Source organism: Macaca fascicularis, chromosome 6 (genome assembly GCF_037993035.2).
Source record: "Macaca fascicularis isolate 582-1 chromosome 6, T2T-MFA8v1.1".
Lineage (NCBI taxonomy): Eukaryota > Metazoa > Chordata > Mammalia > Primates > Cercopithecidae > Macaca > Macaca fascicularis.
In genome coordinates this window covers 113946954-113966529 of record NC_088380.1, presented here as the reverse complement: position 1 = coordinate 113966529, position 19576 = coordinate 113946954, and the positions used below count along the sequence as shown (strand labels likewise).

At 39.4% G+C, this 19576-nt stretch overlaps 1 protein-coding gene across 6 annotated transcripts in view; it reads left to right on the top strand.

Annotated features, from left to right (window-relative positions):
• EFNA5 (ephrin A5) overlaps window positions 1-19576 on the top strand; it is a 295312-nt gene that overhangs the window by 166720 nt on the left and 109016 nt on the right. The window contains exons 2-3 of one of the 6 annotated variants that reach the window (XM_045394086.3): window positions 2494-2537; window positions 10607-10710. The exons of 4 other annotated variants lie outside the window; for them this stretch is intronic. In XM_045394086.3, coding sequence (XP_045250021.1) covers window positions 10640-10710 — 71 coding nt within the window. In that variant the 5' untranslated portion in view covers window positions 2494-2537; window positions 10607-10639. The remainder of the gene's footprint in view (window positions 1-2493; window positions 2538-10606; window positions 10711-19576) is intronic. One more of the 6 variants, XM_065546627.2, reaches the window with a different exon arrangement.

Here is a 19576-nt window from a genome sequence, read left to right as displayed (position 1 = left end):
GTGAGTCCTAAACTAGGAGTCATTTCAGGCAGTGAGAGCTACACAAATAAAGCGTAAAAGCTAAGGAGCTTGAAGTGTTTCCTGTGGCTCCCTGTGGTTCTGCTTTAGAGCAATATAGCATAGTGGTTGAATGTGTAGACTGGATGAGACTGCCAGGGTTCAGAACTTGGCTCTGTCGCTCACTAGCTCTATCACCTTGGGCAAGCTACTTCAGTTAGGCTTCAGTTTTCTCAAATGGAAGATGGGGATGAGGCTGATGTTGATGATCATAATTATTATTTATCTCCAAGAGAAGGGGGGAGAGAAAAAGAGAGAGATGGGAAAGGGGGATTAAATGAGTTAGGTAAAGAATTTAGAATAGCAAGTACTTAATAAACGTTAATTACATCTCTTACTACTGATTCTCACAGTGTTGTGTACATAGGAGGTACCCAATGAATATTTACTGAACATTGAAGATTTTCCTACTCAATCAGTTACATATTTACACCCTTTGCTATTACTGCATACATTTTCTAATGATATCTCTCAGTGATATGTTACTTTTTTGAGGATATAGGAGGGGTGTATGTGTGCGTATCAATGATATGTGCCAGATTCATATTGGCTCACTAGGGGAAATTTTCCAATTCTGAGATCAGTGACCTACATCTCCTTGTCTGCTATGATTTCCAGCTGTCCGGATTTCCCATACAGCATGCCCTAGGCAATGTTTGCAGATTTGTTGCATGGAGAATCAGTACACAGTGCACCTTGTAGTTTAACATTTTTCGTGTAGGATTCAGTTTTTTTTCTAATGAAATTTTTGTGAAATTAATAACATAGGATGCCATGAAGCTTTCCTAAGTCCTTTGAACTTAAATCATTTGATATTATTTGAAATTGCCATTCATATAATGAACAGCATTTTTTCTCAGAGTTATGCAATGCCTACTGCTTCATAAATAATAAACTATGAATATTTTTACTTAACATATAACAGGTCCCTTATCTTAAAATTCATAGCATTTTTGCTTTGAATGGAGATCATTGCCAAGTTCTTGTTAGGCGCTTTTTCTTTACAGAGCTTGTCCTTTATTATTAATATCACAGTAGTTTTTCAGAACAGATTGTATTAAAGATACAGAAAAACAAAGTCTACCTTTTATACATACAGTGGTTTATTGAAGCAATAATTGAATAATAAATATGACGATATTATAGGGCCAAAATTTTACCAGTAGTTATATGATAGGTTTTTCTGTTATAGCTATATTTTCAAAGCATTTAAAATAAAATAATGAGGGTTATTCCTAAAGATTAAAATTCAGAGTCTACTAGAATAGTAATGAAAATCATTATAATTGTACTTTCACAAATATGTGCCAGACCTTTTAAGCTTGGTGCCTAAATAGGCTTCAACAACACTTTTTCATGTACTCTTACCAAATATCTTGGGGATAGGCAGGGAAGCTGTTCCACTGATTTTACAGATGGGCAGACCGAATCAGAGAGCAGTTAAATGATTTGCCCAGGGTAATGTAGTAATTAGATATCTGTATCTATCTGTACTGTTTTCATTAGTTTATTCTGCAGCTCAAAATGTTTGTTCCTACAAGCATGCATATTATTTGTACATTAATAATGAATTTTCTATTTCTATATAAGAAGAGAGAATAGCAGATAAAGCTCCATATAGAGAAGATACATATTTTAGTAAGGTAACTTTAGCATCTAGTTCTTTTATATATATATAACATATCACTAAAAATGTGTCCTCTTTGAGTGTAGGGACACATTTTGTTTTACTTAATTAACAGCATCCACTTAGGAAAAATGCTAGTTTCATTTCAAGTCAGTTACTTTAAAAAATAATTGTGTGAAAAGATATTTTAGCCCTTGTCTATAATTCAAACCTTAAGAATGAAGCTCTTTTTTTAGTTAATTTAAAAAATATCCTCTCTCTAAATACTTTCATCCTGAACAAAAAAGACCTTTCTTTTGGGATTCCTTCTCTGCATGGCAGAGTTCCTTACAACGAAATGCTTGAAGAAAATAGAAGGTACTTCAGATACTTCTCATATAACCGATGTTTGAAAGTGTTAGACTGACTGATGTATAAAAATGAAATTTTCCATAATGGGATTTTAAGTCATGAAGAATGAGGAGAATTGCCTGATTATTAGTTTAAAGGTAGCTAATTCAATGCATGCTGTAATACATTTTAAAAGTTCTGCATTGCAAATACTGAATGATGTAAAATACTCACAAAATACACCTTTTTATTTCCAAAGACGATTAGAAAACAAAATATTAGAAACTGAAATTTTTAATTTTTATTGGCCTTTTTAATGGGTAAACAATTTTCTCTAGTAATAAAAAAATTAAAGGTTATGAAGATAATAATTTTAAAGTGATTGCTGATAGCTTGGGTTACAAATAGCCTTATCCTTAAGACCTTATCTGTTTATAACTTAAGTGCTTTTACATATTTTGCCTCATTTACTTTTACAGCTTCCTGATACAGCGATTTGTGTGGGTGGCACAGTTCTTACTATGTAAGTAGTGAAACAAAGCCATAGGTTAAATGATTTACTCTTAATTTTATGCTGACTTTTTCAGGCAATTTCTGAGGCTTTATGTTGCCTGTATTCTGAGCAATGCATGATTCAAAACAGTGAGGAATTCTGGAGATAGACATCAGAACACCTGTTCTTAGAAGATCACATTATTCAGAATCCTTAGTGATTCTTACCTTTTGAATGACAGATTTTTAGTGAACATAAAAACTACTAATGAAAGTAGGATGGTTAAAACTGTTGACATTTTACGTGAAGGCATTGCAACTGGGCAAAACATATTCAAAACATCAGGTAGTATTTTGTTCACTGTGCACCGAAGGCAGATGACTTCATTAACTGGTGACAATTTTACCAATTCTGGAAGCTTTGATCTTGAGGGGAAACGATCCTGCATAGTAGACAAGTTTTTTGGCAATAGATGACCTGGTAGTAAACAGTGGAGTTCACAACTGAGACTGCACCCTGTGCCGGCCCTTTCCCAACATGCTGTGATACATTTTGAGCTCTTCCATTTTAGCTTCCATTATCCACCACCCAAGTTCTCAATTCAATTTCAGACTCAGGCAAAAGCCTGTAATTCTATTTGTTTTGGGTAAATTTAGCAAGCTGCTCCTGATTACACCTTAGCCAGAGACCATCTGTTGACTGGCGTGCCTCTCTGAGGAGTGGTTTCTGTAGGCGATGAATGGGAAGAGGGCTGGAGTGCTGCTGCTATTAGTAAGCAGATGCACCGTATCAGAGATAGTCCTTCCTGCCTTTCAATCTGCCAGCTCTCTGTATTGATGGAGTGTCGTATGCCTGCGAGTCGTTCCATCCTGAGGCAATGAGAAGTGCTCTCCTAGGGCCCATTTATCAAGTGCTTCTACTGGCATTTGATGGAAAGGAATTTAGAAGTCATAGTTTGATACACTTAGAGCACGGCCACATTCTCCTCTGCACATCCTGAGTATGTATGTATGTATGTGTGTATATTTATCAACCCCATGTACATGCTTTTCAGCAGTTATAGTTACGTGCTGTCAAAAGCCCCACAGATGAAACAACAGGATACAGCTGTGTGTCATAATGTAATGAGTAAACCGCCAGTGTCAGGATCACAATTCTTTAAGGCACTGCTTCCTAGAATGATTGCTGGTTCATTTGCATCAGATAGGGGAGATGTGCCAGATAAATTTGGAATGTCGAGGAACAGTTTGATGTTGACTGTGGCATGATGAGGGCTCTTTCTAAATGATGATATTGTTAGCTCGTGGCTAAGACGAGACTGGTCTAAACACAACAGAGACGGCAGTTTCCTGTTGCAGTGAGGCATGAGAGGAAATGGATAAAATGAACATAAATTAACTCCTTGTTTTCTAAGAGTTGGAGAGGGAAGGGAAGGAGGCAGTGGATGGCCAGCGTGCCTGAAAACTGGAATTAGATCAGTGAACTGAGAGGATTGGTTTCTGCCTTATGTTGGGTGAAGAGGAGCAGTCCTCAGTGCTAACAGCCGCAGGTTGGTGTAATTAACTAACTTCCGTAGGAGATGCCCGGTGTACATCTTAGAAACCCATCAGATAGGGTATTCCTCATTGACATCAGCTTTTAAAGGGAGGAGGGCTCATAATTGTATCACAGCTGCAGTACTTTTCTTTAAGGCAAGAAACAGTTTAAATCAGAGAAAATTTCACAGGTTCTCGATCCACTACTTTTTTCATCTAGTTCTATTATTTTGACTTTATGGCCATTTTTTGTTTGTTTAATGGCATGAATTAAAGTATGACATTTCCCTCCGTCCTTTCACATACAAAATCAGCATTCATTAATTCAAGTTATGAAAATAATTGCTGCTTCAACAAAGTGAGCCTTAAAATACCACAATAGAAATGTAGCCTGTAGTATGTATCTTAAATTTTAGTTTATAATGACTATATTAAAATGATATTACAGTTTTAAGTTTTTCAAACAAATAGTGAATGGTTGTGCAAAATAAGACACTGAAATATTTTTTAAAGAATTAAAATCACAAATGTTGAACGAGAAAAATAGTTTCTGGGAATTTCTTTGCTAAGTCAAGGCAATTTGGTTTATTGCTACCAAACTGATTAAGGAGGGGCTGATTTAATAAGCTCTAATATTTGCACTTTTATGTCATCTCTAATATAACAGGATATAATGTATTAAGACTGCAGATCATCATTCAACCACATAATGATTGTTACACAGATAGAATAAGAAGCTTAATTTGTAGCTAAAGACTATATTTTATTGATTGTATGGTTGATGTTGTGTTGTACAGGAGGTAAGAAATATCCTAAGAAAGAAACAGAATGTTTTAAAAAAATATTTACAAAATCATACAGTTGATTCAATATCTATAAGTGAGGCTTAATCCATGCAAATAAATTGTTTTAATGAGGGCCTGTGGCTTTAAGAATGACACTTGATCTATACGCTGTAGAAGGCTTATAGAAGTTGTCCTCATGTTAGTTTATACCATGCACACAATATGTCCTTATCTAGCCTGATGGCATGCTCTAAAACAGGAAGCATAAAACCAAGACGGCACCAGGTATGAATAAATAGTAAGAGTTAGGAGCTGGAGCTGACTCCACTGTGAATTCTCCCACTCAGTGGTTCACAAGTTTCTTCCTGCAGGCTTCAGGATGAACAATCCTGGCTGAAACGTTCACAGGAAACCTTTTTTTTTTTTTGGAATATTTTTTAGGTACTTGCTATTTGAAGAAACAAAATCAAGGTGATTTAAGAGCCAGGCAAATATCCCTTAAAGACCTTTGTTATGATATAGCCCTTTTATTATATTTGAATGTATACTCAGTTGCCTGCAGAATTTCATGTTCCAGTCAGGGCAGAGCAGGCTAATTTTTAAGGGACATGTGTTTCAGTACACAAATAGGGTAACAAATAAGACTAACAAGTGTGCATTCAGGCTACATTTATAAGACGGTAAGAGGTGAGACAGCCACACATCATATGAGGATAGTGTTGGGTGGAAACAAGGCCAGGCTAATGGAAAGCCTTGCCTGCTCTCTTCTAGAAAAAAAAAAAAAAAGGAACTCAGGTCAGTAAATAGTGCTGCACTGTGGGAGAGACAAGTATATGACAGGTCTTTGCTTTATGTGAAGCTTACAGTGGGACTAGGCTTACCTTGGCAAAATTATTACAGAACAAGAAAGACTTTGCAATAAAGAGCAATGGAAAGAAGAAATGCAGAGCTACGAATACTTTCTTTAGCGGATATACGTATACATTGTAGGGAAAACAGAAAAGAACAGCCTTCATGCCCTACAGACCACAGTTAATATGGATGTTTGTGGCAGTTTTTCCTTATTGCAGATTATGAATAGTTCCAGAAAACAAATAATTACTAATGATCAACTTATAGTTGGAGATATTATATCGCAGTGGTCTCTCACGATGGAGGATCTGCTTTGAGAGACACTACCCAAGAGTGGCATTTGGGTGAATAAAAAGAGAGGGGAATAGGAAAGCCACAACTGAAGCATTAGTTAGAACACTGTCAATGCCAAATCACAACTGCTTTGTGCTGTGGATTCCTTTCTGCAGGCTGCAGGATGAATGATCAGGGTTGAAACACACAAAGTACACTGCAGAACTGAGACGTGACCCTGGGCTTTCTCCTGCTGGCCCTCTCAGATATTCCAGTTGGTGTTGCTAGCTTTACAATCTCCATGGGCCTATTTACCTTGGTAATTTGCACCTGATGCGTTTATATTGGTAATTTTTTTTTTCTCCCTGGAACCCTGGTATCTCATTTATTCACTAGTGCAATAAAGTGGTGGAGTAAAAATCCCTCCCTAACGCAAGGAGGGGAAGAATTGTTTAGGGAAAATAGCAACCCTGCTAACTGCGGCTCTAATTAAAACACCAAAAGAAGACTTGTTCTTATTTAGACGTTGGCTAATACCTGTATCTCTTGCACATATAGGCCAATGCTAGTCCATCTGTGGGCATCGCTGCTAACTTGCTAACCCTTTAAAAAAATCCAGTGTCGATGTGTTTTTGTTTCAAAACAAAACAATAACAACCCTAGGATGGAAACACAAGAATTCTTTGGCCACCGCTTGCTAAAACCATGCTTGGTAGTATGTGCATGTGGGGAAAATTACTTTGAATAACAAAAGCACAAACAAGAACTCATAGAATAATAAGCAATTAAGGTGGATTAACAGCAGTTGCTGAATTCCAGCTGTTGGCTGCAGATGCAGGCTCTTTAATTCAAACTAGTTGCAACCTGTTGTTATTCAGAGACAGAAAGGGAGAGGAGTATATCCCTGGCAGTGCCCTTATCAGGGAAGGTTTATTGTTGTGCATTGTGGGAGATTTAAGAATTGAGGGTATTTTTACTTTCCCCCGATTTAAAAAAAAATTTCATCTTTCTTCTCTTTTTTTGAGATCTTCCTATATATATTTGTGTCTTTTGATTTAGAATGACCAGGCAAAATCTATGTGCTTGCTATTTGGTTATGGTATAATGAAAAAGGAGAAGAGAGCAAAGCAGGTGTCTGTTTCCAATGGAAATCTCACAGTAAAAGAAATCAAAGACTCCTTTGGCTGATATACATACATACATACATACATACATACATACATACATATAAAACCATAGGCCCTAACGACACAACCTGGGGAAGCTATATGAACAGGTAATTTACAGGGTAATCACTATATGTAGTCTATCCCCTGCAGCCTTATCACAGTGTGTACACTGGCATCAAACTTACCTCCTTGGAAGGCCTCGTTATTAGTATTCAGGAATAGTCCCTCTAAGAATATTGGCCAGAGGTCTGAGGTGCAGGTCTAGCTTTGTGGCATTCAACCTGTGCTGTCACACAGGGCCCTGAGTTCAGAAGAGCCCCATACGTGGCTTAAGACTCTGCTGTCAACGTCTCAAAATTCAGAATTTTGTCTTTGAACTAGTGTTTCATAAATGGAGCATCTGCATGAGCAGAGGCGATGTGTGATATGTTTGTTTGTCCATTGTGGCGCTATCTGCATATCACATTCACAGTGTTTCACAAATACAGAATTCTGGTAGACTATGATGTGTGGGGGTCCAGGGAGGCTCCAGGGGAGTAGAAAGTAAGTACATTATAGAAACTGTCTGTTCCTATAGTGTGTTGGTATAATATGCATGAATCAAGAAATTTGTAAGTTGAGTTAGTTTCAGTTGAGTTAGTTGTGTAGAGTGTTTCCACTGCCCTAGTAAGAATGAAATAAATACACATGTATGAGCTATGAAAAAAGGTTGTGTCATATTATTCCACATATAAGTTAAATGCTCTTATATTTGCATTTAAACTGTCATTGTACCATATGAAGATAAATTGTAGGCCAGGCTTCTTGGCTCACGCCTGTAATCCCAACACTTTGGGAGGCTGAGAAAGGCAGATCACTTGAGGTCAGGAGTTCAAGACCAGTCTGGTCAACATACAAAAATTAGCTGGGTGTGGTGGCACATGCCTATAATCCCAGCTACTTGGGAGGCTGAGGCAGGAGAATCGTTTGAACTCGGGAGGCAGAGGCTGCAGTGAGCCGAGATCGCGCCACTGCTCTCCAGCCTGGGTGATAGATTGAGACTCCGTCTCAAAAAATAATAACAATGATAAAAATAAAGATAAATGGTAAACTTCATGCTAATAATTAAATGTTTTAGTTTTTCTTTTTTTTTGTTCATAATGACTTTAAATAGCAAATCAAAAACATCATGAGAAATTGAGAGTTTGTGGAAGAAAGGAAAAAGCTTTATATGTTAGTGTTCTTAATGGCACTATTTTTCTCTTGCTTTTTGAGCAAGGAGTCCTACATTTTCATTTTGCACTATGCCCTGCGTGTTATGTAACGGGTCCCGCATAGGTGGTCTATAGACTCAGATTTAACTGGAGCTAACTGAAGAGGTTGCTAAGATTTTCCAGTGCTCTCTAGGTACCATGAGATGCAGACACCAAACAAGCATCTTATGCCTTCTTTAGAGCTTTAGCTCATGCAGACAGGACAGGTTCCCATCTAATCAGATCCTACCACATTTCAAAGTTTCTACCTGTTCAGAAAACCTTTCCCAGCCTTTATGTTTTAGGCAGCCTATCTTTTCATGACTATTATTTCTCCATATAAGGGTACTTTTACCTTCTAGATATGGTTAGCAAAAGGAATAATTTTATACCAATACAGTTACATAAAATAGCCTCCCTGGCCAGGCCTCAGCCTCTGACCCTCTCCTGATTTTTTGTTTTTAGCAGAATATGAACCTGTTCCTACAAATGAGTTAGGAGATGTAAGTGTGTTGATTTATTTGTCCTCATGAACATCAACAATTTTTAATAAAAGGTCACCTACTGCTACAGATAGCAAAGCCAAGCCGACTAATGTTTTGCTCATGATACCATGGCAACTTTCCAACCAGCTTCTAGGCCCAAATTGTCTTAATAAATGGAAGCAAGCTCAGGTAGCTGGTTCTGAAACTACAGGTGCCTACTTTGGGACAATGAGAATGCTGGTCAGGAGGAGGGCAGGTGGTGAGCCATGCCAAAGGAGTCCAGGAGACATTGTCCCCGTTAGCATAAAGCCAAGACTCTAAATGGGATATGACTTGCTCCTATGAACTGTCTACTTGGTACTTTCTGAAAACCACTTTGTCTCATTCAGGGAGATTATGGCCTAGTCTGAAGGAGGAGAAGCCAAAAGCCCTGCTGCATATGGGTTTAGTCCTAGGTTTGCTGACCCACGTTTCTTCTCCAGCATGTTCCTTCCTAGGAATGGGTCATCCACTAACGGAAGTTGCAGTTATTCTTTAAGTGCACTTTATTGCTTAGCAAGCCCCAACAGACAGCATCAGCTATTGTCTGGGGTAGAGTTGGCAACATTTTCCCACAAAAGGCATCTTTGTGTATTCTGCTACAAATCTGTGTCAGTGAGAGCAGGAAGGAGGAGAGGGGTAAGACCTACCAAACATGTAGGTAGCGTTGTGATAAGGTACTTTGCAATCCCTCTTAAAGGCCAAATGCTCATCCTCTGTGGAAACACAAGCAGCTGAACTGGAATAATTTGACATTACCTCTCAGAAACATGGGATGAACGAGACTCTCTGATCTTGTCTGTAGCAAAGAGATGATGGGTAGTTGTTTTGTTTGGCTTTTTTTTTTTTTTTTTTTTTTTTGAGATGGGAGTTTCGCTTTTGTTGCCCAGGCTGGAGTACAATGGTGTGATTTTGGCTTACTGCAATCTCTGCCTCCCAGGTTCAAATGATTCTCCTGCCTCAGCCTCCTGAGTAGCTGGGATTACAGGTGCCTGCCCCCACGCCCAGCTAATTAATGTACTTTTTAAAGTAGAGACGGGGGTTTAACCATGTTGGCCAAGCTGGTCTCGAACTCCTGACCTCAGGTGATCCACCCACCTTGGCCTCCCAAAGTGCTGGAATTACAGGCGTGAGCCACCACGCTGGCCTGCTCTAAGTAATTTGGGGAAATTGGGTTAACATTAGAGGAAGGACAGAAAAAAGAGGCCTGGACAAGCAGTGATGGGGTGGATTTCTTGATTTCATCTCAAGCCAGTACAGGAGGTAGTTAAAGCTTGCCTCCGGCCTTTGACTACAGAAACTACCTGTTCCTGACAGGCTGTTCTGGAATCCACTTCCAGGAAAACTGAACCCAGCAACCCAGTCGACACCAGGCCTATAACCATTTTATATCATAGGCCATGGGTACTAGAAGATCCTGACTTCCGGGGATGCTTGGAATTGTATTTTTAAATGTTTAATTTGTTTTTTTTCTCCATTTTTGGTGGAGAGGAGGTGCCAAGGAGTTTCAAACTGCTTGGGAACATGGCGTTATTTGTCATACTTCCTCGTGTTCCCCTCAGATATCTTACACAAGACTTTGCATATTCTGTAGAGTCAATAGATATTTACTAAAAATGAATAATGTTAAAAGTTTAAGAATTCATGGATGCTTGCTACCTGAGTCAGTGACATCATAAAAAAGTGTTGGGGTAAAAAATGTTTTACATTTCATTTCTGCTCATTTTAGGAGAATTAAACTCATTGCAAAATAGGGTTTAGGATGCAGACTCTGGAGCCAGCCTGCCTCCGTTTCAGCCTCCACACTAACACTAACAAGCAGTGTAGACTTGGGTAAGTGCCTGTGCCTGTTTCCTCATCTGTGACATGTGGGTAATAATTGTGTTGTGAATATTAAATGATAGACTGTGCCAATGTTCAATGCATATACACTCTGATAATACTCTGAAGGCAAAGTATACCAGTTGGGCCAAGAGAGTTAGAAAAAAAGGGCCTACAGCTCATTATAAACCTTGTGCAGTTAGCTACTGAAGTTAACCTGTTTGCCTGTGAAAGTTCCTTAGAAGTACATGTTAATATTCTCCTGCCATTTAGGAGTTTACAAATCTAAATAAGTGCATTGTAAATGTAGGACTTTGGTTTTCCAGAGTCTTGTCCTGTACTTTTTTTCTTTCTTTCTTTCTTTTCTTGATAAAGGAATTTAGGCATTGGAGCCATGGTACTTAGGCAACTTTTTCTTTTCTGCAAAAGCAGGCTGGTAGGAACAGTGACTATTGGTAGGGCCTAGCCAAAGAGAAACAAGGTGTGGGAAACACTGCAATTACCTCACACATTCAGCAGTCTGGGTCCTTTAACTTTTTTTTTTTAATCAGTCATTCACTTCAGATAACAACTCTGGAGGTAAAATATGCCTTAGGGGTTGGCTGAAGGGAGAGAGAACAAAGGTTTTATTGGTCTTTATCTCCTATTTTCTAGGGAGTATTTGGTTGTAAAAGATAAAACAAACAAACAAAAAAACTATGGTGTTTGCTCTAGAAAGTGAACAAATAACAGTAATTATTCCAGAGGGGCATTATATAACACATAGCATATATTTCCTTTTCCCTAGGTGGTGGTTTCAAATCTAAAATAATATATGTTTTTAAGCATTTTTTGGCTTCCCTGTTGAAAAAAAATTCTTACAAGAATAGACCTTAAGGATGATTTTTTATATTTTTTTGGAGACGAGTCTTGCTCTGTCTCCTAGGCTGGAGTGCAGTGACTCGATCTGATCTCTGATCTCTGCTCACTGCAACCTCTGCCTCCCGGGTTCAAGTAATCCTCCTACCTCAGCCTCCTGAATAGTTGAGATTACAGGTGCCCGCCACCACTTAGCTAATTTTTGTATTTTTAGCAGAGACGAGGTTTCACCATGTTGGCCAAGCTGGTCTCAAACTCCTGACCTCAGATGATCCGCCCGCTTCGGCCTCCCAAAGTGCTGAGATTACAGGCGTGAGCCACTGTGCTCGGCCAAGGATGATTTTCTTTTGGAATGAAATTGAGAGGCCTAAGGTATCTTTAATTTTGTTAAGTTTCTGGTGGTGTCTGGTGGCTTCTTTCTCTAATGGAAGGCTTGCCTGTGAGAGTGACTTGAGGTGAGAAAAAACACATTCCTGAAGCTTCTTAAGTCATACTGAAAAGAATGAGATGATCACAGCTGATAAATGAAATAATGTGTATTTACTTGAAATGCTGAACATTTGTCAAGTATACCTTAGAGGGAAAAATAGCATGCTTTCCTTTAAAAACACATTATCTATTTTTTAAACTCACTAACTTTTATAATGTCAAAGTAGGTAATGATCTTTCTAGCTGAATAGTTATCATAATAAAAGGACGACATATAACTGTTTCTTAACAGTGTCCAGGTGCAGTGTTTTAGATATAACATCTTTGAAGCATTTTTTCTAAAATGTGTTTTGAATATTTTTTTAAGGGTTAGATTTTTAAAAAGTTTTGTAACTGTATAAGACTGAATAAATTTTTTAAACATGATTTAGAAAAGTTTGTATGTGTTTTGCTTTTATTTGTTCTTTTAAAATTACATTTTTAGGCCAGGGTTGGTGGCTCATGCCTGTAATTCCAGCACTTTGGGAGGTGGAGGCAAGCAGATTGCTTGAGGCCAGGAGTTTGAGAGCAGTCTGGCCAATATGGCGAAACCCTGTCTTGAATAAAAATACAAAAATTAGCCTGGCATAGTGGTGCACACCTGTAATCCCAGCTACTCGGGAGGCTAAGACATGAGGATCACTTGATCCCTGGAGGTGGAGGTTGCAGTGAGCTGAGATTGCGCCACTGCACTCTAGCCTGGGTGACAGGGTGAGACTCTGTCTCAAAAAATTAATTAATTTAATTTTTAGTATTTGAGCGTATAATACATGTACATGATACAAAACTCAAAAGCTATAAAAGAGTATACAGTAAAAAACATGTCTTCTTCCCACTCCTATTTTCCAACTATTCAGTTCTCCTCTCAAGAGGTAATCTTTGCACATAGATTTTGTGGGTACACATATAAAGTCATAAAAATAGCAGACTTCCCTTATTCCAGTCTCCAAGAAAAAGGAAAGAACAGTCCAGGTATGGTGGCTCATGCCTGTAATCCCAGCACTTCGGGAGGCCAAGGCAGGTGGATCAGCTGAGGTTAGGAGTTTGAGACCAACATGGTGAAACCCATCTACTAAAAATACAAAAAGTAGCTGGGCATGGTGGCGGGCATCTGTAATCCCAGCTACTCGGGATGCTGAGGCAGGAGAATCACTTGAACCCGGGAGACGGAGGTTGTGGTGAGCTGAGATCGTGCCATTGCACTTTAGCCTGGGCAGTAAGAGCAAAACTCCATGGAAGGAAGGAAGGGAGGTAGGGAGGGGCCTTCTGTATTGCCATTGAGAACATGCTAGAATTAAGAGTTCTTCTGCCTGACGCATACACCATGTTACAATTTGTAATATGCACAGAGGTGGAGACTTGTCCTTTAACCATTACCTTAAAGGCCGTTTGGACAGACCATGGAAAAACCAGCCTGTGTCCCTAATGGTGACAAAGCCAAGAGTCTCTGAACATTTTATTACAGAATTCTGATAACACATGTGCTCTCTAATTCGTAAATCACTTCATGTCACAATGTGGCTTGAATGAGAATAAATGTAAAATGTGTTCTTAAGCCTTAAGCAAGTATGGAACCCAGTTTGCTGTCTGGGAGCTGAGTTTGAAGATTATTGAAAGTAAAAGAGTTAATGAAACCTCATCTTGTTTTTAAATGTATAATAAGCAGCATTTCTGCAAGATACCTTAATTAATACTGCCCTAATGGTTAGGATCATGTCCTGTTAGAGTTTGTGTAACTAGGATTAATATTGAGGTGCTTTTCCCCACTGGATGGTGACACAGCAAGTAAAGAGGAATCTGAGTAGCCGCTGTAAGGCATTGGTCATGACGGTGCACATGCAGACTTCTTTACCTGTATCAGTGTCCTTTACCTATGCAGTGGCAAGCATAAGTCAGCAGTTTGTGCTCCCTGCCAAAGGAACTCTCATACTGGATACACTTTGCAGTGCAGGTGGTAGCCTGCCCTGCACTGCCCTGAAAGGTGAGGGTGAAGATTTCACCCCCTTGCTGGCAGACCTGCCTCTAAGTGCTGCAGGGTGAGGATGCAAGAGATGCTTGACTTCTTTTGAAAGGATTCATTTGATGATTATTTTTTGGAAAATGTCACGTAATTCGGGGAGATAGAATAATTATTTAATTGGAAGCATGGGTGGGATGGGCTAAAAGCAATAGCTGGGCATGGTAACGTGCACCTGTAGTCTCAGCTACTTGGGAGGCGGGGACAGGAGGATCCCTTGAGCTAGGGAGTTGGAGTCTAACCTGGGCACCATAGGAAGATCAGGTCCCTAAAATGCATAAATAGATAAATAAATGGCATACTGTGAAGCAAGTTCACTATGCACTGGTTACCAACTTGTCTGAGTCTAGTGAGACAGAACACCCAAGCACACAAGCTACACAAAGCAGGTTTGTTATCTATAGATAGGCATCAAGGAATAACATAATCCTAGAATTAATTGCTAGCTAGCTGGTCCCCCATGGTTCAAGGAAGCTGCCCAGGGAGGATGGAATCTTGTCCCTGCATGCCCCACTTGTACCCCAGCTGAGGGACCCTGGAGATCCACCCACCCTGGGTTTTATACCCTGAGTCATGAGATCTGCTGGGCTAAAGTGTTGAAGAACATCCTGTTCTGGGGACACTGGAACTAAGTCCAGCTGTTCCAGCCAGCTCTCCTCTTATCTCAAGATGTTGCATTCCTAACACACCGGTACAGTTATTCTTGAGAGCAACAAGCAAGAAAGAGCATAACTGAGTCAGTGCAAGGCCACCTAGAGAATTTTCCTGTACCTAGTCCTTACTATGGATATGTTCTTTTTCTCATTTTGCCACAAATAAATGATATGAAAAACTGATAATATTCAGTTACAGGAATGAAACATTAGTGTTAGATCTTGGTGGGGGCGGGGGGTAGGTGGGGTCAAATCAACCATAAAATGCTCAGAAGCTTTAGGGTCCAATGAAGGCACCTGAGGTTCTAGGTACCTTTTAGAATGCGAACTTAGGTTCACGTTGGAATAAAACTTTTTTAGGTATGATTTTAACATTAACCCACAGAAAATTTAAATCTGTTAAGTTTGGTTTAAATTTTTTCTGATCCAGGACGGGCGTGGTGGCTCACTCCTATAATCCCAGCACTTTGGGAGGCCAGGGTGGGTGGATCACCTGAGGTCAGGATTTTGAGACCAGCCTGGCCTTGGTGAAACCCCGTCTCTACTAAAAATACAAAAATTAGCCAGGCGTGGTGGAACGTGCCTGTAATCCCAGCTACTAGAGAGGCTGAGGCAGGAGAAATGCTTGAACCCAGAAGGTGGAGGTTGCAGTGAGCCAAGATTGCCCCACTGCATTCCAGCCTGGGTGACAGAACAAGACTCCGTCTAAATAAACAAATAAATTTTGTCTGGTCCAATACATGAGTTAGAAATAGCTTAAATGACATATTGTAATGATGGTAATAGTTAACTTATTGATAACCTATTACGTATACCTTGAATTTTAAATCCATATTTTATTTTGGGAGGTATAACACCGAATCCTTCAGGTACAGGCTTTGGACAGTATCTTAAAAGAGATTTTTTTGGGGGGCCGGGAGCAGTGGCTCACGCCTCTAATCCCAGCACTTTGGGAGATGGAGGCAGGCAGATCACGAGGTCAGGAGTTCAAGACCAGCCTGGCCAACATGGTGAAGCCCCATCTCTACTAAAAATACAAAAAATTAACCAGGCGTGGTGGCACTCGCCTATAATCCCAGCTACTCGGGAGGCTGAGGCAGGAGAATTGCTTCAACCCAGGAGGCAGAGATTTCAGTGATTTGAGTTCGCACCTTTGCACTCCAGCCTGGGTGACAGAGCAAGACTGTCTTGAAAAAAAAAAAAGAGTTTTTTTGTTTTTCATTCTTAATATTTCTTTTAAGAGCTCACTATTTTGTGTGTGTGTGTGTGTGTGTGTGTGTGTGTGTGTGTGTGTGTGTGTGTTTCTTATCAAGAAGTGAGCCATGATAAAACCAGGTATAGCTTCCGAATGGAGTGCTCTTTTTAACTTGGGATTTGCAAAATAATTTGATGCTTATAGGATTCCAACAAGAGGAAGCCCTGCAAACCCTTTCTGATAATTACTAGAGATATCTGGGAAACCCAAAGCAGAAGAGTCTAGCACATCATTACTTCGCTCACCATCTTTGACTTTGGGGATTAATGTGAAACAGACAATAATCTAAATAGACTTGAATAAACTTTGGAAACATTGCTTTGTACAATGTAAGAAATTTACAAAAATAAAATGAATGAATGAGTGAATGAATCAATCAATCAATAAAAAATTGAACTAAGCCACAGGATGGGGGATAAAATTTGTATACAGCAGTTAGTCCCTCTAGCTGCTTGTAGCTCTAGTATATTTTCTTTTGTTATCTCCCACACAGGACTCATCTACTCCCTGAGAAAAGCAAATTTTCCTCCCAACATTTGTGTTTTAAATAGACCACCATTTTTCTAGGACCCCAGGCTCAAAATATTAATTGATATTAGAGACCCTAAAGGCTGCTGACTGGACTATTAGACATCTTAGATTTCTATTTCCACATTTCCATAGGCAATACCCCCTTTAAGTCCATTTCCCATGTAATGTTGTATATAATACAGTAGTCTGCTAGCTGGTCTACCCAGCCTCATCACATAGGGAGTAATCTTCGTAAAATTAAATTCAGCAAATATTTTTGGCACCTGTTACACAAACACTGGGCTTGTTGCTATAGGGGATACAAATATGATTATGACACATCCCCTGTTTTCAAGGAGCTTTATAGTCCAAGGGGGAATAAGATTGGCATAAACATAGCTGACATTCAAGGCACAAGGTGCTACAGGGCTGAACAAAATTATCATTTTGCTGCTCATGAAGTTATCATGATTCCCTGTTACCTTTTGGATCAAATGAAAAATTCTCATTCTTTGTAATTTGACACCTGCTAGCTGTTTACATTTACATTTTACTTTACTTCTGTCCAACAAACCTCTACTGTGCTCCTGTCATCTGCCTAATACTCTCATGAACACATTTCATCCACATATTCCTTCTTTCCTTTATTCATTCATTATTTCTGCAAATACTAACTGCTTGTCAGATACTGTGCTAGGTACTCTGGGGGAAACAAAAGTGAATCACTCACTGCCTTGAGCAACTCCCTATCCACTGGAAGCGGATAAACAAAGTTTTTAAGGAACAGTGTTTTGTAACAGAATGCACAAAGTGCCGAGGGAGGAGAGAGGAGCTGAAGGCCTCGCAGAGGAAGTGAATCCTGCCAGAAGCTGATTAGGTTTCCACCCGGGAGAAGAGGGAGTGGGGACCATTACAGACAGAGCAGCGTGTCCCAGTTCCTGGAGGCAGAGCGGAGTGTGGCTCAATCAGAGTGCCGATGGCAGGAGTACAGGATGGGAGCTAGTGGTTAATAATAACATTGGGAAACAGCCGGATACCATGGGCCTTGACCCTATGCTAAGGAGGTTGTTCTTTATCTTTTGTGCCAGGGGAATCCATTTGAAGTTCAAACAGAGATATGAACAGATGTAGGTCTTAGAATGCTCTAGCAGTAATGCGGAGTCTTTGATTGAGAGATATTGGAGGTAGACAGGTCAGGGTATTGGAATATTCTCAGCCAAAGGGAGAAGGAAACTAAAGTATAAATACATTGAGGAGATCCTAAAATTCTTTTCATAGCAACTTTCTCTAGCTCCTCCCTGCCTTGGTATCGATATTTGTCAGGACAGAATATATTGTGCTGCAGTAGCAAACAACCCCAGGATCTCAGGGGTTTGACAGAGTTTATTATGGCAGGTAACTATTATCTGTGTGTGACTCAATGATAGATGCCTCTTAGTCTTGTGGTTTTGTCATCTCAACACAAACCACCACATAAGAGAACACTGAAGAGTCTTGCTTCAGCCCATAGGTGACTCATGCTCCTTCTGCCCACAACTCTGCCTAACTCTAAGGTAGCAGAGAGGTATAATACTCTCATATGCCCAGAAGGAGAAGAAAGTTAGATATAGGTGAACTCTAGAAATCCCTACCATTTCATAAACTGATGTCATTCTTTTTTCTTTTATAGCCTCAGGATTTCCATAAATTACCTGAACCCCTCTGTACTATTTAGTTATGCATTTTTTTTTAGAATTATCATCATAAGTTCTGTCTTATGGGTGTGTCTTGTTTCTCTAGCTACCTGAACCTGATTGGGTTGTATCTTCCATATCTTTTAGCTTTTAAAGTCCCTTACCAGTCCTAATCCCAAAGGAGAAGCCAATGGGCTAAATAAGTGCCTGTGAATATACATAGGGTTGAATTTGGCAGTGTGGCTTTTTTCTAACAGGGCTTGGGTGCTCTTTCACACATACTCAGGAATCATCTCATTTGTTTTTTTCTTTTGTTTGCTATTTCATGTCTGTCAAGTGACTGGAATTTTATTTGAGTTAAAAATGAATCAATAAGGATTGGTCTCTGTTTTACTGTAACGCCTTTAATGTCATTTCACCTGTGAGACCCTCATTTCTCGTTCTCAGCCTAGTGAAAATTGCACATTTACCCTCAACATGACATTGTCTTGGCACATTTTAAAGGTGAACTTGAAAGTTTAAGGGCATCTAAATATGCCATGCTCGCTTCAGTATCCAGTTGGCGAGGTTCAATAGAAAACAAATCAATTGTCATCCCTTGTTGAAAATAAGCACACAAAGATCTAGCTTTAAAAACGAACATTGCAAAGTGAATTCACACGCAGTAGAAGGTGTGGTTGAGACCCGTGGAGAACTTTATCTGAGACAGTGTTTGTTTACCTAGACTGAACATTTCATCCTTTCTTGGTCAATCTCTTTGACTTTTTCTTTCTTACTAAGCTTGACTTTTAAAATAAGTGAGAGTCAGTGAAGCAAACCCCACTTCCGATTAGTTCCCCGTAGTATAAAGACAGAATAAGTGAGTATCTCTAGCTTTTGAACATAATCCATAGGAAGTAGGTATGACAGTAATTATTTCTGGTCCAGCACAGAAAGCTAACAGATCAATTCACTCTTTCTCAAGGACCAATTCTACCGCAAACATTTTCTTTCCAGAGAGAAAGAGAGAGAGAGAGAGAGATTGAGAGATTCATTCAGTAGTAACAGGACTTGCTGTTTATCTGTCATCCCCAAAACTTGAAACACTTACGCTAGCACACCGCAGGGAGTTACTTGCTGGCTTCCACTTCTGCCTAAGCATTTGCCATTCTGAAATGTGTGTATAGTCCTGCTTTCTTTTTTTACATTGAATTTGTATTTTAACGTTTTTCATTCTTCATAGCTCAGAGGGAACTTTCTTTTTTCCAGTCATTTCTACCTTGGGAATGCTATAAGTTGAAGTCCTGCTAAAATTGGATGATATAGTGCAGACAAAAGTTGAGATGCAGAAAAAGGATTTGAATAGAAGCACAAGGAAAAAGAACAGGATTAGGATTCAAACGCTCCTCTTAGATTTGTATTTCCTGCCTTTTTTTCTCTTTTTCTTTTTCTTAAATCTGCTTTG